Here is a 21,740-nt window from a genome sequence, read left to right on the forward strand (position 1 = left end):
CCGCTGAGGCTGAGCCGTGAGGAGCAGAGCAGCCGCAGCTCCGTGGCCGCCAGCTCCCAGCCCCGCTCCCTGGAGCATCCTCCCAGCCGGATGTTTCCGGAAAACTTGGCCGAGGGGGAGACGCGGATAAGAGGATGTGAGTGAGTGGCCCCGGGGAGGGGCAGGGAACTGCGGGTGCCCGGGGACAAGGACCTTGATGAGGCTCTCAGGAGAGGGCAGCTGGGCAGCTGGGGGTGGCAGGAGGACATGGAGCCTCGTCCAGCGGGGACCCCTGGAGGGAGGGGCTCCTGGGTCTGCAGGGAGGGCTGGCGGCTGTTGCCGGGCATGCTCTGCGGATGTCCCCAGGTACTCGGGCTGGCTCTGTGGCGGGAGCCTGAGGCGCTGCCCTCTGTGCTTGGACATCAGCTGGGGCCCCAAGCAAGCCCCAGGAAGTCCATGCCCCAGAGGCCCTGGCCAGTCCTCCCCACAGAGGCACAGGGGCGCAGGCCCGTCCAGGGTCTGGGGCACCAGGTCTCAGGGAGGCAGCCCCTGGTGCCCCCACCCATTGGTGGAGTGCGTGGAGCAGCTCCGGCCACCTCCTTGTTCATTTGTGGAGTTTAGAAATGTCAGCCTCCCTGGGGTCTCCCCGCCCACCGGCCCATCCCTGCAGGCCCAGATGGGAGACCTGCCCCCGCCCCCGGGTTCCAGGCCCACGGTCCTCCTTGGCCGGCCTGTTTGCCTGGACTCCGGCTCCGGCTGGGAAACATAAATAAACGCAAGTCCGTCCGCTGGTTCTGGGGCCGCAGCTGCTGCTGGCGCGGGCAGCAGGAAAGGTCAGGGGCTGAGTTACACTTGATCCCACGCCCCGGCCCCCCCGCCTGTCCTTGAGGAACCCTGAGGAGCTGGTGTGGGCCACGTGGCTGCTGTGGCCGCTGCAGGCAAGCAGGTGGCCTGTCCAGCGCCACCCCCACCCACAGGCCCAGAGGCCAGCAGAGCAGGAAGCGGGCCCCACACCTCTGCCCTGTGGCCTGTGCCGTGAGCTTGGTGAGGTGGCTGACCCCCTGAGCCCCAGCTCTCCGTCCTGGGGGTGGGAACATGGCCACAGCCTGGACAGGAAGCAGGGGACTCACCAAGTCCCTGGAGGGCTTGGTCACAGAAGGCCCACTCGGCCCCCAGGGGTGGTCGGTTGGGTTTGTGCTGCCGCCGTGTGGAGCGCCGTGGTTGTGGGCCAGACGGGCTCAGGCCTGAAGGAATGATCGGGTGGGAGGTGGAGGGAACCCTGGCCCCGCCCCTGAAGGGCAGCTTGAATGACTGGAGCCAGGCGGCCTAAAGCTTGCCTGCAGGGTCTCCTGTCATAGTCCTGACCCGTGTGGCCCTGGGGCTCAGAGACCCCCTTCCATCTCGTCAGCCCTGGGAAGGTGGCCAGCCTTAGCTGCAGGGCCGCTTGGGCCAGGGCGGTCACCCTGCTGGCGTCGGAGCAGGAACACGGGTTGGGCAGGTGGGCGGCCAGGCCTCTGAGTGCAGATTCCGTGTTTCTGCTGAGGTTGAGGTTGGTAGCCTCCAGGGCAGGAGGGGCAGGTGCAGCGGTGGCCCAAACTAGGGAGAGCAGGGACTGCTGTGGCGGGGGTCAGTCTGCAGGTTCCTGGGCCTTCCTCACACCAGGTGGTCTGGGAGGCTGGGGGACGCTCTGGGCAGTAGGCGCCTGCGGGCAGATCCACTCCCGCTGCTGACCAAGCCAGGTGGGCCTCGTGGCCCGTGGGCCTCTGGGTGACCCCTTAGCCTGGGTGCATCCCGGCCCTCGCCCTCCCCTTCCCGCTCGCCCGTGGTGTGGCCGGAAGGCAGTCCCGTCTCCCGGGGCCTCGGCAGCTGTGGGGAGTGCCACTGGGTCACCCAGCCCGCCTGGACCGCAGGCAGCTGGGGCGGGGGGGGCAGCCCCCAGATCCTGAAGGGGGCCCCTGGCCCTATGCCCTCCGCTGTCACCCTGTTCCTTGAGCCCAGGCTGTCCCCAGCCTCACCCACGCCTCTGCCTGCAGGTCTCCTGGAACATGGCCGGAACTGGTCGGCCATCGCCCGGATGGTGGGCTCCAAGACGGTGTCGCAGTGTAAGAACTTTTACTTCAACTACAAGAAGCGGCAGAACCTGGACGAGATCCTGCAGCAGCACAAGCTGAAGATGGTGAGTACGCGGCCAGGGGCGGCCCTCGCCTGCCCACGGGCTGCTCCCAGCCTGGTCCCAGCTCGCTCCCAGCAAGGGAAGGAGCCACACGGGTCTGCGCTGACTCAGCCAGGAAACCGCGGCCTCAGAGCCTCGAAAGAAGGCCCAGGAGCCTATCAGTGGCCGCTGCCCTCGGTCAGTGCCTCAGTGGGAGGGAGCTGGGCTGGGGGCCTCGAGGGCTGGAGGCCCAGCCCTCCTGTGGGCTCAGGTGGCCTCCCAGGGCCCAGACTCCCTGAACAACTGTTTCTGGGAGTTGAGGACCATGTGGGGAGGCCACGTTGTCTGCCCCTCCTCCTGCCCACTCCCTCCCTCTTCATCTCCCTTGGATACATTTGATGAGCATTTTCACGATTTTAAAGCTGGGAACAAGCTCAGCCAGGCTGCCGGCCAATAAGTTGGGGTGTGAGCCCCAGGTGAGAAGCACTCCCCACCCGCCTCCCCGCGGATCTGCTGTGGCTCTGAAGGCTGGAAAGGCACCCCCCACCTGGCTGGACTGAGGTGGTGCAGCACATTCTGGGCAGCTGGTGTGCTAAGTGCAACCTGCTGAGGCCCAGAGAGGGTGCGCAGGTCACACAGCACATGGAGGCCGGCCCGGGGTAGCATCACCCATTAGAACTGTCCTCAAGCCCCACTGAGAATTTGAGGGCCCCATTCCAGCCCTCCTGGGGGGTTCTTTCTGAACCACGTGTGCTGTTGGCTCCAGGCCAAGGGGAAGCCGTCCCATGTCCCTGGCACTCCACTCAGGCAGGGCTCCCTGCCCTTGCCCTCCAGATGGGGTCTTAAGTGGTGCCTCGGGAGTGGGCTTCGGACAGGGCCCCTCGTCTCCTGGGTCCGCAGGGACTTCAGGGCAGACGGCTGACGGGGCGGGGCGTGACCTGGCCATGTCTGTGTACCAGGTCAGGAGTTGGAGGTGGTCAGCACAGGACAGCCCAGGGGAGAGGGTGGCCTGGAGCCCCTCCTGGAAGCAGCGTCCTCCTGCCCCCGCCCATTCTCCTGTCCTCCCTCCCCGCGTCCCGGCCTCCACAGCTCCTGCCTGCCCCGCCTCGGGGCTCCGGAACCCTGCCACTGGGCTGTCCCCGGCCTGGCCTCCCCCTCCAGCCCTCCTCAGCGGCCTCCCCTTCATCCCCATGGACCCCTGGACCTGGGGACTTGGGGTCCAGGGCCTGAGGCTCCCTCGGGTGAGTGCCCGCCTGCCTGTCTTGCGCTGCGAGCCCTGGGCTGGCCTCAGTCTCTTCCTGTGAGGTGCTGCCCTCAGGGACGCTGCTGCCCTCGGCTCGGGTGGGGAGGACCCGGTCCGTCCCCAGGAGGCGCTCCGGGTGACTGCCCGCTTCCAGCTCCTCCTGTTCCGTGGGTGTTGTGCAGCAGTGGCCACGAGGGTGTGGGTGGACAGATGGCAGGATCTCCAGGCCCAGAAGGCCCAGGCACGGGCCCTGCTGCTCAGGGTCTCTGTGGCCTCCACCAGGTGACTTACCCTCTCTGTGCCTCTGCCTCTCCACCTGTGACGGGGACCACGCAGCACCTGCCTCCCGGGCTGTGAAACAGCCGCTTTGGGTTAACGCCTGTGGGTACTGGAGGGGGCCGGCAGGTCACTAGCGCCCTGCCCTAGTGACGTCTGCAGGGGTGCTACGTGGAGCCGTGCACATGCCGTGACAGCCGGCGTGTGGTCTGGAGGCCCGTGGCTCGGGTGCGTGGCCTCACTCTGGGCCTCGGTTCCTGTCCGAGAGACGGGAGGAGAGGACCCAGGGCACTGGGTGAGCACTGTTCATGCCATGGACCCCTCCTGAGCGCCTGCTGTATGCCACAGAAGCGACAGCAGGTCTCCTAGGGACAGGCGCTTGGTGGGGTTTTCCTACTGGGCGTGGGGAGCCATTGGTGATTCTTGAGCTGAGCAGCAGCCCACCCAGGGCTGGACTCAAGGTGGACTGTCCCGGAGCTGGATCAGAAAGGGCCCTCTGTGTCCGCCTCTTGGAATGTGCAGGATGTTGGGCCCATCACCTCCGGCCTGTGGAGGAGGCATGGCCAAGGGGAACCCTGTCCTGACAGGACCGTGACTTGGGAGTGTGGGAGGGTCCTCTCACCCAGCTGGCCTTGAAGGAGCCTGGTGAACAGGGGAATCAGAGGCACAGAGTTGAGGGAGGCCCAGAGCCGGCAGTTCTGTCCCGACTGGCGGCCCTTGGGCCGGGTGACTGCCCTGTGGCCCCTCAGACGCCCCTGAAATCAGCACCCCTGCCCCTGCACCCTCTAGCCCTGGGGAAGAGGCAGGTCTCCGGGTGGCTCGTCACCCTCGGCCCGCAGGGAGTCGGCGGGCACCCCCACCTGGCCCCAGGCCTGGCCTGGACGTGGCCGCCACAGGGTCAGCAGGAAGCAGGGCTGGGAGGGCAGCAGGCGTGTGGCTCCTATGTCCGGAGAGGCTGCCCTCCCCTCCCCATGGCCGAAGGTTGCCCTCTTCTCCCATCTGGGTCCAGGCCCCAGGGCTCAGCTTCCAGGACTCCCAGGCCCGGCCAGGCCTCGCCTGTGGTCTGTCATGGGCTGCACAGACCAGGTCCAGGCAGAGGCGGTATGAACTGACCGCACCTGGGAGCTGTGTGGTGTCGGGCAGGTGTCTTGGCTTCTCTGAGTCGCGTCCTCATCTGTTGGCGTTGTGGTGGCCTGTTAAGGAAGGGAGCTGAAGACAAGCCGTGCCGCGTCCTGGGGGAGAAGTAGCCCTGGAGACCAGAGCACAGGGGTCCTCTCAGGATGTGTGGAGGTGGGGGGTGGGTGCACAATGACAGGTTTGGGATGGGGCGGCCACCCAGTGTGACAGGGAGGGCCTCTGAGGCCTGTTAGGGTAGGGAGACGTCAGCCCTGTGGCTGTCTGGGAACGGCCGTGCCCAGGCCCTCGCCCAGGCCCTTCCAGGTGGGCACGTCATGCGTCCAGCAGTGCCCGGGGGTGGGAGAGGTGGTGGGGACTGGACACAGTTGGGCTGGAGGGTTGGAAGTGGGACACCAGCTCTGCGAGGACTGTGGGTCCAGCGAGTTGGCACCGGGGATGTGCCTGGGGTGCAGAGGTGGTGGCAGGCCGCTGCAGGAGGGCCACCCAGGCCAGCCTCTGGGGCCCTCAGGGCGTCCACCTAGCCACCTGTGTCCAGGGCTCAGTGACCTCCCTAGAGAGGGTCTTTTGTCTCCAGGACACTGTAGCGGCCCGGTGAACCGTTCCTGCCAGGCCGCGGCGTGCCCTGTGCCCACGCTGCCTGGGCAGCGGTCGCCCACATCACCCAGCGCATCGCAGCGCGTGCCCGAGTCCCTGTCGGCTAGAAATAGAATGGGGAAGCGGGGCGGGGGGAGACCCGGGGCCTCGCCACCACAGAACTGCAGGCCACGACTCTTGTGCCTCCGGGCTCGCGCCAGGAGCCCTCCCAGGAAGGGCTCGGGGAGGGAGGGCTGAGGCTGCACTGGGGGCCTGCGTGGGCAGCAGAGCTGGGCATCCCTGTAATGGGGCTGTGGACGTGGGGCAGGGTGGGGCTGTGGCCCTCTGGCCAAGCGTTGGTGACGGAAACTCTGACTAAACGGCAGGCAAACGCTTCCCCTTCCCTCTGGCCCTCCCAGTGGCCACACTGGGACCTTGTCCACTCAGGAAGGGGACAAGACAGGAAGGGGTCCCACCCCAGGCTGCAGCTGTCCCCGGGGACATCTGGAGCCTGACCCCTGCTCCCCTGAGTTCTGCTTCCAGCCTGGCCGGGCATCAGCTCCGGGGGCAGGTGCTGCCTTTCTGCGTAGGGTGGTCTTAGGCATTTCGTAGCTTCTGTCCTCTTTCCCGGAGACCCCGGAGTGCTCAGGCTGCGTCCCTCCTGTCATTGCAGGCTGGGGACACAGGCCGCTCCCTGCAGTCCCTGGCCCCTGGCCCCCAGGCCCTCTCCACACATGCCCCGAGCTGATGGCTGCCTGGAAGCTAGTGAGTCACAGGGAAGGTGCCTCCTGGGCTCGGCCTGGCTTGGTGACGGGAGATGTCCCTCTGGGAGAGGAACAAGGACAGGAGCTGTCCCCAAGCATGCCAGGAGGGCGAGGGCTTGGCTCCATGTGAGGGAGGAGGCGGGGGGGGGGCATGGAGCGTGGTACAGCCAGCGGGAGGCTTCACCACATGTGCTTCTTTCTGTTCCTCGAATGCGCCCATATGTGGCACCACAGGGCCTTTGCATGTGCAGTGCCCTCCCCGGGCTGCTCTCTCAGAACTGTTCCCGGCCAGTTCTCTCTCCACTCAGGTCTTGATTCTTGTGCCAGCTCCCCGCAGTTTCCCTCCCTGACCGTCCTCTCTCAAGCAGCCCTCGGGCCCACACCCTGTGCCCCATTCCTGAGTGGGTGAGGACCTAGAGGACACAGCCCTGACCCTCCCAGGGCCCTGCTGGCACCTGCGTCTTCCGGGGTTTTTGTGGCTTTTCCCGACCAGCCTGAGGGCAGCGGCCTTTCCTGCCTCACGCCCTGTGTCCCGCGGCCCCTTTGCAGGCCTGTAGGCCACAGGGGCTGAGACCTGGCCCTCCCGTGCTAGCCTGGCCTGGGCCAGCTGCCCACCGACCAGTGGGCCCACAGGGAGCCCCGGGACTGTGGTCTCTGTGCTGCGGGTCCTCCAGGTCCTCACCCACTCAGGAAGGGCAGTGTGGCTGGGGCCGTGCGGGGGTCGTGCCAAGGACATGGTGGACGAATGAAGCCCTGGTAGAAATAGCCCCTGGCATGTGGCCCTGAGTGGAAGGTGGGGGAGGTGGCCCTGCTCCTATCCCTTGCAAAAAAAAGCTGCAGCCAGGTCCTAGGCCTGGGGAGGCCCCGGGCGGCCAGCCCTGGCTGTGGCCCTGAGCCCTGCTGTCCGGTGCCCCAGGAGAAGGAGAGGAATGCCCGGAGGAAGAAGAAGAAAGCCCCGGCCGCGGCCAGCGAGGAGGCGGCCTTCCCGCCTGTGGTGGAGGACGAGGAGATGGAGGCCTCGGGCGTCAGCGGGAACGAGGAGGAGATGGCTGAGGAGGCTGAAGGTGAGCTGGCGCGGCAGCCCAGGGCAGTGGCTGTGAGTGGCCGTGACAGCTCCTCCGTGCCTATACCTGGTGACGTACCCCTGGGCCAGCAGAGGACACCCCGCACTCAGGACCGTGCTACCTGCCACCTGTCCGGTGCTACCTGCCACCTGTCCCGTGCCACCTCTTGGCAGTGGATTTACTTTCTGAGGTGGTTTCTGGGGGGAGCTGGGTCTAGTCAGCGGCTTTAGTGGACACGGATCCCGGAGCTGCGCTGCCTGCGCCTCTGTCTATTCCCGAGTCCAGACTCGGGTGGGCAATGATGGCGCCGCTTCCTGCCGTGGGACCGAGGTGCAGGCAGCTCAGGGCCCCAGGTCACACCTGCACCCAGCCAGCTGTCCTAGTGGAGTCCTCACGGGCTTGGCAGGGAGCATAGGGACAGAGTAAGGTGACAGTGTAGGCCACCAGGCAACCTTTGGCACTCAGAAGGTGGGATTTGGTCACAGGAGATTGTCACACCCCCTCAGTGGCAGAGATGGGCCCTATAAGACGCGCTCTGGCTCCTGGTGTCTGTAGACCCTGACACCTGACCCCATGCCCCCAGTGACAGCCTTGTCCACCGCGACCCCCACCCTGCCCCCTTTTTCCCTGTCGGAGCTGATGGCAGCCCTGTCCCCACCTGCCCCTAGAGCACCTCTGAGGACCTGCCGCTTAGCCGGGCCCCCTGCCCAGTCCCCTGGCCACAGCACCCCGCCAGCCCTCAGAGCCCTGCTCCTCCTGCCACCTGTCGGGGACTCCCTGTTGCTCTCTGTCCCCATGTTTAGTCTCCCGGGCTCCAGGAGCCTGGGGAAGGAAGGCGCCAGCCCGGCCTCAGGTGGGCTGCACTCTGCCCCAGGTGTCCGCTTCCAGGTGGAACAGGGTCATCAGGTCCTCCGGCTGCTTGGGTCCAAGTCTGGGGCGGGGCGGGGACAGGTCTGGCTGCCTCCCTGCTGTGGGTCGCTCCCTAGGGCAGCCAGGAGCACCAGGCCCTCGGGGCATCCTCCTCCTCTGTCCCCTCCTGCTGTCCCTGTGGGCAGGCTGGGCTGGTGGAGGGGAGCCAGGCCCCGCCGTGTCGGCCAGGAGCTGGGGTGGCAGGCCTCCAGCTGCAGAGCTCACGTGGGGTCGGGGCAGGACCCGTCTGCCAGGGTTGAGGCTCCTGTGTCACCTCGGAGCCCCCACAGCTGCAGCCTGGCACCCAGCTGGTCAGGGCTGAGGAGGGCCGGGTGGGGGCCGGGCTGCCCCGCAGAGTCTCCCAGAAGACCCAGCCAGCACCAGCAGCACTGTGCAGCCCTGGCGGGGTGGGGGCTCCCCCAGGACCTGTGCTGTGCTCCCTGCCAGGCAGTCTTGAGCTGGTCCCCCCTTGTCACACAGCCTAGAGGAGGAGGTGGCTCATCCCGGCTATGGATGAGGAGGCCGAGGCTCTCCCCAGGCAGCAGTGCCCCTGGACACTTGCTAGAGGTGCTGGTTCTCAGCCCCTCGCTGCACCTGCTGGATGCTCACTGTGCTGTCCCCTTTGAGGGCCTCTGGTGAAGGCCTCTTCAGAGCAACGGGGAACAAACTACGATTCAGAGGGTTAGACGCTGGTCTGTGGGGTATGGTCAACTCCTGTGCTCTGTTGTCCCACTGTGAAGGGGAGTTAAAAAAACACAGGGAAGGAAGTCCAGTGGTCAGGGACACTGGCTGCCAGGTTCAACACCCTGTGTCCTTGCTTTGTGGCCTTGAGCAACTCACTCAGCCACTCTGCCCCAGTCTCCTCATCTTGATGGAGGGCTCGCCGTCCTTCCTGGGGGCTGTCGAGCTCAGTTGTCATGTGTGACAGGCTTTGCACGCAGCTTAGCGTGGTCGCGCGTCTATGTCAACTGGTGTCATTTCTGGAAGGGGAGGTGGCCCTTCTCTAGGCCCTGGAGGGAGGAGAGAAGCAGGAAGTGCCGAGGGACAGTGGGGGACAGAGGAGGCTGAAGGGAGATTGCTTGTGGACCCTAGCAGTCCCTGCAGGCCTGTCCCTCCAAACCCCACCCTGGGGTCCTGGGAACCTGGACCCATGGAAGGCCTCTCAGAGGGGCCAGACCTTGCTGCCCATCCTGTGTGGCCCTGTTACTGCCCAGCCATGGACAGGCCTGGACCTGCCTGCCTGGGGTTGCTGCAGGTCCTGTAGCTGCTGGTGACTAACACCGCGGGGGACATGTTGGTCATGGGTCAGGGCTGTGGGGTGCGGTGGGCACCTGGCTTCTGACCGTCTTGACTTCCTTCCAGCTGTCCACGCCTCTGGGAACGAGGTGCCCAGAGGGGAATGCAGTGGCCCAGGTAGGAATGTGGCGGGCTGGCCCCACGGGGCAGGGCTCAGGTGGGAGGGAGGCCCGTAATCACCTGTCCTCTGCAGGAGGCCCCCTGGGACCCCACTGTGCCTGGGAGCGCTGCTGTTGTGGGCCGCCACCCCGAGCCCCTGCCTGCCCCTGTTCCCTGCTGTCCCCGGCCTGCTCCTGCCCATCCTGCCTGGGGAGGAACCTTCCCACCTTCCCTGGATTGGCCCTGGGGACCCGCCTGGCCTGCTCTCCTGACCTGCTCGGCTACAGAAAATGGGGGATATTGAGACCCAAAGATGGGGTGGTGGTGTCCAGTCCCCAGCCTTCTCTGCCCTTGTGGTGTCCCCACCACCTCCTCATGCACCTGACCCCTGCACGTTGCCAGGTGTTGGTGGGTGCCTGGTGGCCGTGGTCCTCCGCAGGCAGTCCCCTGCACTGCCCCTTGCTGGCTTGTACACCTGTGGGCCAGGCGCTGTTCTCGAGAGGTGCCCCTGTCCCTCCCCCTCCCAGGGTGCCAGCCAGTGGGGGCAGAGCCACACTGGGGCTCGGGTGGGGCCTGGAGGCCTTTCAGAACCGGGCCTGACTCCTGGCCCCAGGCCCAGTCCCCCTGCTCATCCCTCTCTATTCCGGGTAGCTGCCGTCAACAACAGCTCTGACACGGAGAGCATCCCCTCCCCCCGCACCGAGGCCACCAAGGATGCCGGGCAGAGTGGGCCCCAGCCCCCGCCGGCCCTGGGTGCTGCTGGGACCCCCGCTGAGCCGCCCACCCCTCCGCCTGAGGACGCCCCGGCCCCTGCCCAGCCCACCCCAGCTGCAGATGCCAGTGGCCCCCCCCACGCCCCCACCTGCTCCCGCGTCACCTGCGGTGCCCCCTCCTGCGGCCCCCAAGGAGGAGAAGGAGGAGGAGGCCACCGTGGCACCCCCAGCAGAAGAGGGGGAGGAACAGAAGCCCCCCGTGGCTGAGGAGCCTGAGGGGGACGCGGGGAAGATGGAAGAGTCTGTCTCAGTCCCCGAGGAGCCCGTGCAGGGTGACTGCCAGGAGGAGGCCGAGGAGGAAGACCCGGACAAGGCCAGGGCTGGGGAGGCCAGCACGGAGGCCGCACCCGAGGGGCCTCTCAAGGTGGAGAAGAAGGAGGGCGGGAGCCGCAGAGCCCCTGCCAAGGCCCCGGGCGCCCCCCAGGACAGTGACTCCAGTGCCACCTGCAGTGCCGACGAGGTGGACGAGCCCGAGGGAGGGGACAAGAGCCGGTGAGTAGCCCGGGCGGCCCCCTCGAAGGCTTCCGAGCTCCGTGGGTTCAGGCCAGCCCTGCCTGTCCCCAGCACCTGTGGCCATGGAGGGAGGGGTGTGGGCTCGAGTGGGACCTGGAAAGCAAGAGCCCTGGGGGCTGCGGGGAGCACTGGCCCCGCAGCTCTGAGGAGCAGGTGGGAGGAGCCCTGCAGTCACCTGTCCTCTGCAGGAGGCCCCCTGGGACCCTCCTGTGCCCAGGTGTGCACAGGACCTGCTACTCTGACAGCCCTGCAGGAGGGTCCCCCTGCCCCACCCGCCCTGGTGGCCGCCGGGCAGCACCTCACAAGGTCACGGGCGCAGGTACCGGGGTGATCACCTGAGCATCTGGGGGACCCCCTGCTGCCCTGCTCTTGGTGGCAATGGCAGGTACAGAGGCCTGGAAGCTGCCTGACTCATTTAGGGCAGTGGGAGGACTCCAGGTGCCCGAGAGCCTGGGCCATGGTCTGCCCTCTGCAGCTGGCCAGCTGCCGTGCATGGAGCTGAGTGGGTCAGGCAGGATGGTCGGGATCTGGTGTCCTGGGGTGGTGACGGACCACCACAGTTGGTAGCCACCAGGGTGGGGAAAGCGCGGGTTCAGGAGAGTGGGGCCACTCAGCTCCCCAGCCTGGGCTCTGGGTGCAGCAGGTGGGGGTGTCCCCGAGGGGTGCCCTGCAACTGGGCAACTGGAGGGATGCACACTGGCCAGGGACGCGCCTTGGCAGTGGGTCTTCCTGTCGTGGCGCACTTGCTCTGAGGGCCCCTGCCCTGGCCGACACAGAGGACCTAGCCCTCCAGTGCAGGTGTTGACACCCGGGGCCGTCCACCCGCTCAGGGCCATGGGGCGCTGGAGGGAGAGCCGGGAGGCCGCAGCTTCTGGATGGACGGGAACCATGTCCAGCGAGGCAGGCGGGTCATTGTGTTTTGACTAAAAACAGTGCGGACTGTTTTCTCTTCTGGAGTCTCGGAAAAGTTCCGGGCAGCACAAGGGAGGAAACGCTGACCTCAAGGTCCATGCAGGGCCTTTGCACCGCGTGATTCACCCTGGGCGTGGTGGGGGGGGGGCCGGGCCCATTGGTACAGAGATCCTTGCAGCGCCTAGGGCCCCTGCATTCCTCAAAAGGAGGTGACTCTGTTGTCTCTGCCTCCTGCGCCTGGTCCCTGGGGCCCCGACAGATGGGAACCTCACCGCGCACGTGTGCCCATGGCCTGACCGTAGCCCTTGGCTGGGCAAAGACCTGGCTGGCAGGTTTTTGAGGGCACCAAGTTCTTGTGCCTCTTGCCCGACGGGCGTGGCTTGGAAAACAGTGCTCAGGGCAGGGCGGGTCCCCCAGAGGGCGGAGGCCAGGGCCTGAGCTGGGGAGCAGGCAGGGGGACTGCTGTGCGCCCAGCTCCGCTGGCTGTGAGTTCAGAGCCTTGGAAACAAGTCCTGCTCCCAGGAAGAGCGCTGAGCTGTGGGCAGTCTGCTGATAAGTGGCCTTCTGGAGGCTGTGTCTGGGGTCCACGTGGCCTTCCCAGGCTGGACAGCTGGAGGTTGCATCCCAGCAGCCCTTGGGCCTGGTGCCCCTTGGGGTGCTCTCCCACCCCATCCTCGGACAGGCCTGCCTGGGACGTGCCCTTCCCTCCTGCAGTGGGATCTGGAAGCCATCCCCCTTCCTGCCTCACGGCCAGCGTTCAGCCCCCAGGGAACAGGAGCCCTGGGCTGGGAGTCAAGACACCTGGCTTGTCACACCCTGTGTGACCGGACTAGTCCCCGCCCTGGGGCCTGTCTTGTCCTCTTGGCGGATGGCTCTGGACTTGGGCCAGCCTGCGGCCTCTTCCTGGCTGGCAGCCCGCCATCCCTTCTCCGCCAGCTGTGACCACGCAGGGCCAGGCGGGCGCCGGAGGACGCAGGCAAGATGCGTCAGAGCAGGCCCCGCAGCCAGGGCCTCCCCGGGAGAGCCCAGGCTGGTGGGCCCCCAGCAAGCCCAGGCCCTGGCCGCCCGCCCGCGGCCGCCCTCACTCCCACCAGCAGGCCCAGCCCAGCGAGCTTTGCGCCCTGGATGGACGCAGTATGCATCTCGCATGGCCCCTAGACCCTGTCTGGTGACTGAGGGAAACCATCCACCTCCCTCCACGTTCCTGCAGGGTGACCGTGCCTGGGAGTCTCTTAGTGGACACCAGAGGTGGTGGCTTTGCTTGCGGAGCCCAAGGCTGCCTGCCTTGCTGGTCATCTCCCCAGAGAAGGGGCCTGAACAGCTTTGTGGAGAGCTTGGCAAGGTCCCTTTCTTTGGTTTGGCCATCTGTACAGTGGGCAAGACTGTCCCCATGTGTTGGCTCGCCGTCAGCCTGTCTGAGTTACTGACCAGCAGGGCAGCACGAGAGCACCCTGCAGAGACTGGCCCCGGGACCCCAGAGGGCGCCCCAAGAGGGGGATGCTCGCGGCCGCTCCAGCAGGCCCCTGGGGTGAGGATGAGTTGTGGCAGCAGTTCTTCAGGCAGGGACTGGACACCAGCGCGTGCCAGTCACAGCCGTGTGGCCCAGGGTTGCTGGGAAAGGGCCAGGGTCTCCCTGATTTCACAGCAGCCACACAAGCGGCGGGAGTGCAAGGAGACGGGGGTTGCTATGGGGGACACGGGTGGAGAGAGGAGTGGCTGTTGGAAGGCCTCTCCTAGGAGGGGACCTTCGCAGACAGTCAGAGCCTTAGTGTGGGGAGAGCCAGCCGGACAGGAGGGACAACCCTGCAAAGGCCCTGTGGCTTCATGAGCTCATGTTCAGTAGGTGGGGCGGAGGAGAGGCGAGTGCAGGGAGGACCCAGGGTGGAGTCGGGGAGGAAAGCCAGGGACCCTCCTCGGGGCCCAGGAAGCGGGCAGTTGCAAGAGCTGCCACTGCAGATGCCACTCACAGGCCAGCGGTAGTGCCCTCTCAGTCCCAGGATGACTGGTGGCAAGGGCGATCCAGCCCAGTGATGATGGGATCTGAACCAGCCCCAGGAGGATAGGGATGCACCAGCCCTATGCAGTGCTCCTCACCCGTGAGCCCTGACCCCTGTTGCCCTGGCCTTCCACAGTGGTCCCCAGCCCTCCTCAGGCATCTGGCCTCCCTCCTGCAGGGTGGCCCTGCCACCTCTCCTCTCCTGTGGGCACCCCAAGACGCTGAGGCATGCTTGGCTCGGAGGAATTTGCAGGGGGAGCCTCCACTGCAGCGGAGGGCTGATGGGCAGCACCCATTGGTCACGTGCTCCAAGCCAGCCCCCGGGGCCCTGGCCCCCCCAGCCCCCAGGGAGGAGACTAAAAGCACCATCTTCCAAGAGGAAAAAGAGGAGAGTGGAAGGACTTGGGCCTGAGCACGGGGAGGGCTGTAAGCCCTGGCCTCTGCCGGCCTCCGCTGGGCTCCCCTCTCTCCTCCCCTCCTCCCCTGCTCCCCTCCTCCCNAAGGCCCTTCCTCCCTCCTCCCTCCCCCCCTCCCCAGGGGCCTTGTCCTCAGACTCCCCACAGCTTTGAACCCAGACTCTGGGTTGGATTCTGCCCTCTCTGCCCGAGAGGTCTGGCTGGGGTCAGGAGGCCTCTGGGAGTCTGTAGTGCTGTCCCCTGAGCCCAGTTCCTTCCAGTCCCCACCTCACTGTGGGGTGGGGCTCAGAAAGAGGGCTCTGGGTCTCCCAGTGTCCCCAGGAGGGCCTGCTGACAGGTTGGAGAGGCAGCCCCTCCCGCCCCGGAAAGCAGAGGCCCTTGGAGGAGACCTGCCGCCCTGCCTGGGGACAGACCGGGGTGGGACCCTGAGACCTGCGGGGAGTCAGAGTTTCAGCTCTGAGGTTCACACTGTGGCTTTCCTGCTGTGAGCCACTTTCCCATCTGCAGAGGAAAGAAGCTGCTCCGCGGGGCCCTTGGCTCCTTGTGTGACAGCCTCGCAGAGACAGGCCACAGACTCCGTCCAGTGGTCTCTAGCGCAGCCGCCACCACTGAGGAATGGCGTCGTCACCATCCAGTGTTCTCCCAGCCTTGAGCAGCCCCTGGCTGCTCCCTGTGCCAGGGTAGGCCTGCCGGGCACCTCATGGGCACGCAGTCCCAGCCTGGGGCTCTGCCATCCGGGAGGCTCGCCCACACTGTGGCAGGCACCACCTCCTGGTCCTTCCTAGGCCCCGCAGTGCCCCACATGGCCCGTCTTGTCCTTGTGCTCAGTCTTAGTGGACATTCGGGCTCCGGCGTTTTGTTCTCTGCTGTTCTTCGTAAGGCTGGTGGGGCCGCGGGGGTGCTGGCAAGGGCCCTGCTGCTGGGCGCCCTCCGTCTCTGCTCTCTGTCTACCCCCTTGGGAGGGCAGCCGCGGCAGCGGTGGGTGCTTTTGTGTGGACACTATGCGCATGCCTGGAGCGCACACCTGGAGGTGGTGTTGCTGGGTCATAGGGACACCTAGGGTTAGGCCTTCGAGGAGCCACCAAACTGCCTTCTGAGCAGCTAGGGAGTTGAGGTGACCAGTGCCAGCCAGTTTCAAGGCAGGAGGGTAAATGAGCCGCCCGGCAGTGTGGACATTTGGGGGGCGGGGAGTGCACGGCTGGGGGTAGCATCCTGCGTGGACCCAGGGCAGGGCTCACCTCCGGCCCCGGGCCGCAGAGCCATGAAGGGCAGCAGCAAGGTTCGGGGATCTGGACAGAGGGGGGGCGGGCGGGCTGCCTGCCGCAGGAGTCAGGGTGACCTTCCTCGGCTGTCCCCACCTGCATGCCGCAGGCAGCTTCAGCAGGCGTCACCCGGTCTGTCTGCTTTCCCTGCTCAGCCAGGCATGTGGCAGATGCGGGCAGGAGGCTGGTATCCACAGGGCTGGCTGGTCACATGCCCATGGTCCTGCCGCAGTGGGGTGGAGAGGGGCCTTCCCCAGACAGGCATCTGCCCACCCCTTCTGCTGAAAGGTGGCATTTCTCCTCACCAGGGCAGGGTGGGTGGCACGAGCCGTGTCCTGGTCATCACGCTCTCTCCTGGGAGGCAGTGGCTGTGACTTTCCACCTGTGTGTGACATCACGCATCCCATGTGTCATCAAACCCTGCAATTCTGAAGTCCTGGGGTGGGGACGAGTCTGCCTGCCCCTGTGCCCAGGCCAGGGCGGGGCTTGCTCTGTGCCCTGCCGATGCCCCCGGCTAGAGGAGGCCACTCTGCCTCAGATGTCCCTTGCCAAGGAGGGAGTCACACAGCAGTTATGTGCTGGGGCCTCATAGAGCTGAAGGAGGTGACAGTCCTGAGCCCCTCGGGATGGCCGCTGTGGCCGCCGGCTGGACGCACTGCCCGCTCCTAAGCAGGAAGCCAGGGCTCACCTGTTTGCTCGTGGGGTGGTGTGCAGGGGTCCAGCCCCCCGCCACCTGTTGACTGGGCTCCGCGCCCAGGGCCCTACCCGGCACCACATCACTCAGGCTTGGGTGGGTAGTGACCTCCATAAGTCACCATCGCCCTCTGCCTTGGTCTGCCTGGGCCTTTGGCTTCGTGGCGGCTCCGCGCGGTATGACGGCTCGTCTGGGCCCCTGGCGTGTCCCAGCCTGGGGCTCTCATGCGGGCCGTGTGGTCCTGGCCTGGGCCTCTGTCCATGCCTTGCCTCCTGGCCTCTGGGCTGGGTCAAAGGCAGTCTTGGCCACAGTGAGGGCTGCATGGAGCAGCGTAGTTTTCCCCTCTGTGCTGGCCAGATTCCTCGGGAGAAACAGTTGGCCTTGGCTGGGTGACGCTGGTCATTGGTCCCTCTCAGGGCTTCTCTGGCGGTGCCTCCCTGCCCCAGCACCCGGGGCTGAGACCATGGAATCAGAAGAGCCAGCCCAGAGCGAGAGCCCCAAGTGGCCTGACGCCTGTCTCCCCACAGGCTACTGTCCCCGAGGCCCAGCCTCCTGACCCCAACCAGTGATCCCAGGGCCAACACGTCACCTCAGAAGCCACTGGACCTGAAGCAGCTGAAGCAGCGGGCGGCCGCCATCCCCCCCATTGTGAGTGGGAGCCCCCCACTGGCCTTGACTTCCTGTTCCCAGCAGCGGGTGGGCTGGAGTCTGCACCTGTGGCCACTCCTCCTGCCTCCTGTTTCCTGAGGAGGTCCCCCCCCCAGGGGCGGGGGAGGCGGGAGCCTGCAGCCCACAGGTCTTCCTAGACCCCCGCCGCGTGAGCCAGCTGCGACCTACTCCTCCTTGCATGGGTCCCCTGAGGCCCCAGACTAGTCAATGGGAGCAGAGAGCTGCCCTAGTTCACTAGGGCCCTTCAGGAGCCTCCAGCCGTGGACAGTCTCTTAGCCAGACCTGTGGGCCTCAGAGGTGCTCCTTCCAAGAGATGGGCACTGGGGGCTCCAAGCCCACAGGTGGGGCTACTGGTCAGGCTTCATGAGTGTTGGGCACTGGACATGCCAGGCCACACTGCCACACCCCAGGGTCAGCACTGCCCTTTTCCCAGCCCTGATCTCTGTGGAATTTGGGTTCTAGGGATGGAGGTGGGCCGGGAGTGGAGCTGGGCCCTAGCTGCCCACCCCACCCAGCAGCTGGGACGGGCCCTTCTCCTGGAGCTGGGTGGTGACCTGTATGCTTTGTGCTAGAGCTCTTCTCTGACCCTGCATATGACCTTAAGTATGTCACTGCCCCTTCTGGACTCTGACTTCCAGACTGGCCCATGCAGGACACTCACTGACCTGTCACCTCCGACCCTTTACAAGGACGCTCACTTCTCCCTCCCTCCCCAGCAGGTCACCAAGGTCCATGAGCCATCCCGGGAGGAGGCAGCGCCCCCTAAGCCAAGTCCCTCTGCCCCAGCGACCCCGCAGCACCTACAGCCGGAGGGTGGCCCTGCCCAGCCGCCCAGCACCAGTCCTCCAGTCAAAAGCAGGAGCCCTGCGCCTCCCGCCGAGAAGGAGGGTGAGTGCGCCCCCGAGGATGGCCGGAGGGCGTCTCTGGGGACAATGGGCAAGTCCAGGCCTGCAGCTAGGGATGGTGGCCGCCTGGAGAGCTGGTGCTTGTCCGTGGTGGGCACACGTGGGCCCACCCACGTTGCAGGGCAGGTCGGGCCTGGGTGGCCCTTGGGGCCGTCTTTTCATGCAGCTCCTCCATGTGTCCAGAGCATGGTCCCGTGCAGAACCGCATCCGTAGCCCCCGCTGGGGTGACTAGTCCACACAAGGTCTCTAGAACCCCAGGTGAGGCCGGATGCCCAGCTCGCGGGGCGTGCTGCCCTCTACAGCTCTTGCCTGGACCTTGTTCTGGGGTGAGGTTGCCGTGCCCACCAGGGAACCAGGGCACACCCCCGGCTGCGCTGTCACCGTAAGGCCTGGGTCGGCAGACTGAAGCCAGCTTTCCTGCCCTCTGCATCTTGTTTCTGCCCGTTTCAGCTGGACCGAGGACTCCCGAGTCTGTTCCCAAACTGTCCCCCTTTCCAAGCTCTGACAGGCAGCAAGTACTACAGGCTCATGTGGGGATCGTCACACGACCGACCCCAGGTTGCACCTGCTGGCCGCAGGGGTCCAAAGCAGCAGGCCCAGAGGCTGGTCTCCGTGACCAGCAAGGCTCAGCTGGGACCACTGCCTGCTGTCCTCCCCAGCCTCCATCATAGCATCTCCTGAGGAAGCCCAGCTGGCCCTTGGCCATGGACGGCCTTGGAAGGTGGTAGTGATGGATGCCCACCCTGTGCTCCCCATGGCCATTTTCACGTGCTGCGGAGACTTCTGGGGAGGGTGGACAAGCACCCCTAGCAGCATGCAGGAGCCTCCTGACCCTCCTCCTGGGCAGGGAGGGTGGGATGCCTGTGGTTGTGTTTGGCAGTGGAGATCTGGTGGCCAGAGGCTGAATGTCCTGCTCTGAGAGCTGCTGAGGGGATCCTGAGCAGAACAGGACTGCAGGAGAGTGTTTAGCGGGAGGCTGGCCAGCAACCAGGGCAGGGAAGGCCTCTCTGGGGAGTGTGAGGGGCCAGCTGCGAGGCCGTGGGCAGGGCTGTTCAGGCGGAGGCCCTGATGTGGGCCGTGGACGGGAGTTTTGTCTCGCAGCAGCAAAGCCTCGGGTGAGTGGACGCTGGGGAGGGACGCACAGCTAGGCCCCTGTGCTGGAAACATCTCTCAGGTTGCTGGGGGGCAGGAAGGGCTACAGGGTCGGGCAGAGGCACAAGGCCACAGTGAGGTGGCCTTGGACACAGGAGGAAGCATGGATCTGGAGCTGGTTTCAGAGACAGGCCGGGGACCTGGTGGCCACCTGGTGTGGCCAAGCTGTCTCCCTGGGCTGGGGTGCCTGTCGGGAGGGGTGGCCGCATGGGACAGGTGAGGGGTGTGATGCGGGGCGCTCTCTGGAAGGACATTCCAGGCTCAGGACAAGAGCCTAGGGACAGCTGTGTATGTGTGTCAGGGACCTGGACAGCTCGGGCTGGTGTCAGCTGGAGTGGGGCAGGAACCACATGGGGCCAGCCAGAGCCAGCTGGGCTGGGTCACAAGCCCCCGGGGAAGAGCAGCCACCAGCCGTGGTCTCCATGAGCTCAGGCCTGGGCCGGCTCCTAGGCGTGGTTTTCCACGGATATGGCGCACCTGGCGCAGGCTCTTGGCATCTTTGGTCTGGTCGGCAGCTTGGCTCCCCCAGGACCCTCTCATTTCTCAGGAAGCAGCCCCTGGCCCTGGCCCCGGCCCCTCTGCAGAGCAGCCCCACCGGGGCTCCCTGGGGCCAGCTGGAGGAGCAGGTTGTCTCCCAGCCCTCGGCCAGCCCGGCCGGGCCCCAAGTCCCTCCCAGACGGAGGCCTCCTCCCCCGCCCTCCAGAGTGGAGAGCAGCTGAGGAGGTGGGCAGGGGCTGGCCAGTGTGGCCAGCCAGGGTATTCTCAGAGCTTCCTGGCCTGGGTTGGCTCAGCAGAGGCGCCTCCACCAGGGCTAGTGGAAAGTGGGGTCCTCAGTGAGGCCCTCTGTGCCCTTGCCCTTGCCCACGGCAGCTGCCCTCCAGCACACAGTACGGGGAAGCGCCACGTCTCGTAGGAGGCAAGGTCCACTCTGCAGCCTGCAGGCTGCCCTCCCAGGCCATGCCCACAGCAGGCATCACTGATCCATCCCAGCACTCCCCTGCCCTACTCCACGGGCCCTCAAGAGATGACACCTCCCTACAGTCCCGCCCCCGGGCCCCAGACCTCCATCATTGCCACTTTGTGTCCCTCTCCACCTCTGAACTAGTTACCCCTGCCCCGTAGCATCTGTCTAGAGCTTAGCACCGACTCAGCAAAGGGCCAGGGACCAGTGGGGGGACTCCGTGAAGGCAGACCTGAGCCCAGGGCCCCTGGCTGTGTCAGTTGAGGGTCATATGTGGCTGCTCTTCTGGTGGCCACGAGGGGAAGAGCCAGGCCTGGCGCCAAGCCTCCTGCCTCAAAGCTCCCACCTGGTATCTGGGGCCTCAGTTTTCCTGTCTATGAAACAGGGACTGTACCTGGAGGGTGCTGTGGGGACAGCTGGGCTGACGTGCTCAGCGTCAGTCTGGAGGAGGCCCTAGGAGGGCAGCAATTCCTGTCAACATTGACTGCCACACGGGTTCAAATCCTGACCTGGCCGCTTATTGGCTGTGACTGCTGCTGTGTCTGGGTGTCACCCTTGGGCACCTTCAGGGACCTCGGGAGGGCTGGAAGCTGGACCTCAGTGCCAGCTGCCCATCCAAGGGCTGCGGGCACAGAGGGCCTCACTGGGGACCCCACTTTCCACTAGCCCTGGTAGAGGTGCCTCTGCTGGACCAGGCTCAGCATGGTGCTGGCACTTTGCTCAGCAGATTGCTGGCCCTGTGATGACTGGCACCCTGGTCAGCGAGCCGCAGCCCCCTCTGTGGACACCGCGGCCCAGCCACTCAGTCTGCGGGAGATGAGTTCAGTGAGCGGCCCTGCCCTGGTGAGGGTGGCGCCCCAGGCCCTCTCGCTCCCTGGCATTGGCTCTGTGCCCTCAGTGCCAACTGCCCATTCCTGTCCCCAGAGGTTCCTGTGTGGCCCCAACCCCGAGGCACCTCCTGTGCATCCATGCTGAGCAGGTCACAGGGACACAGCGCAGCCTCCAGGATGCAGGCAGGAGGGCGCCCAGGCCAGCACAGCCCCTGTTGCTGCCAGGTGGCCAGGGCTGCGGGGGTCCCAGAGGCAGGCAGCTGGGCACCACCTGACTGCCCACCTCACGCCCTCCACAGAGAAGCCTGCGTTCTTCCCAGCCTTCGCAGCCGAGGGCCAGAAGCTGCCTGCAGAGCCCCCTTGCTGGACCTCGGGCCTGCCCTTCCCTGTGCCCCCTCGGGAGGTGATCAAAGCCTCCCCACATGCCCCGGACCCCTCAGCCTTTGCCTACGCACCACCTGGTGAGTGCTTGGTCCAGTCTCGGCTTCTCGGCTGACACACTTACTCAGCCTGGCCTCAGTCACTGGGCCCCGGCTGTTTGCCCTGGTCCAGAACCTGGAGAGGGTTTGGGGGCCAGCCAGGAATCTCCTGTCGGGACAAGGGAGGTGGAGGGTGTCCAGGGTTGTGGGGTCTCCACAGCAGACATGTGCCCTGCAGGTCACCCGCTGCCCCTGGGCCTCCACGACGGTGCCCGGCCTGTCCTGCCACGCCCACCCACCATCTCCAACCCACCTCCCCTCATCTCCTCCACCAAACACCCCGGCGTCCTCGAGAGGCACATGGGCGCCATCTCCCAGGTGAGGGGCATTGTGGAGCAGCTTTGTGGCCAGGTGCCCGGGTGTGGCCCCTCCCCCTAGGAGCTGGGTCTGCCAACCTATGGGGTAGGGCCCTGGAGCACTGGGTTCCTTAGGGTCCGGGTCCCTGCACTCAGTGCTGGGTCTGTGCCTGCCCTGGACACCTGGGATCTGGTCCTTGGAGGTCGCTCGTGGGGCAGCCAGTGCACCGTGGCCTCATGCGGGCGAGTCAGGGCTTCTGGCCTCAGCTTGCCCTCTGTTCAGTGGTGGGTGGATTAATAGAAGTGAAGGGGGCTTCCCAGGGTGAGCGCTTGGTGTGTGGCCAGCTGCCCAGCACCTCTTGGGCTATCCCCGCCCCCCCCCCCCCCCC

The 21,740-nt window shown here is 66.2% G+C and overlaps 1 protein-coding gene across 1 annotated transcript in view; it reads left to right on the top strand.

The window, feature by feature from the left end:
* Ncor2 (nuclear receptor corepressor 2) overlaps nt 1-21,740 on the top strand; it is a 134,544-nt gene that overhangs the window by 84,787 nt on the left and 28,017 nt on the right. The window contains 9 exon segments of the mRNA XM_048785477.1: nt 2,013-2,155; nt 7,041-7,188; nt 9,460-9,510; nt 10,144-10,337; nt 10,339-10,757; nt 16,586-16,706; nt 17,444-17,615; nt 20,876-21,037; nt 21,234-21,373. Of these exon segments, the coding sequence (XP_048641434.1) occupies nt 2,013-2,155; nt 7,041-7,188; nt 9,460-9,510; nt 10,144-10,337; nt 10,339-10,757; nt 16,586-16,706; nt 17,444-17,615; nt 20,876-21,037; nt 21,234-21,373 (1,550 nt within the window).

The sequence above is a fragment of the Marmota marmota genome, unplaced genomic scaffold, assembly GCF_001458135.2.
Source record: "Marmota marmota marmota unplaced genomic scaffold, marMar, whole genome shotgun sequence".
Lineage (NCBI taxonomy): Eukaryota > Metazoa > Chordata > Mammalia > Rodentia > Sciuridae > Marmota > Marmota marmota.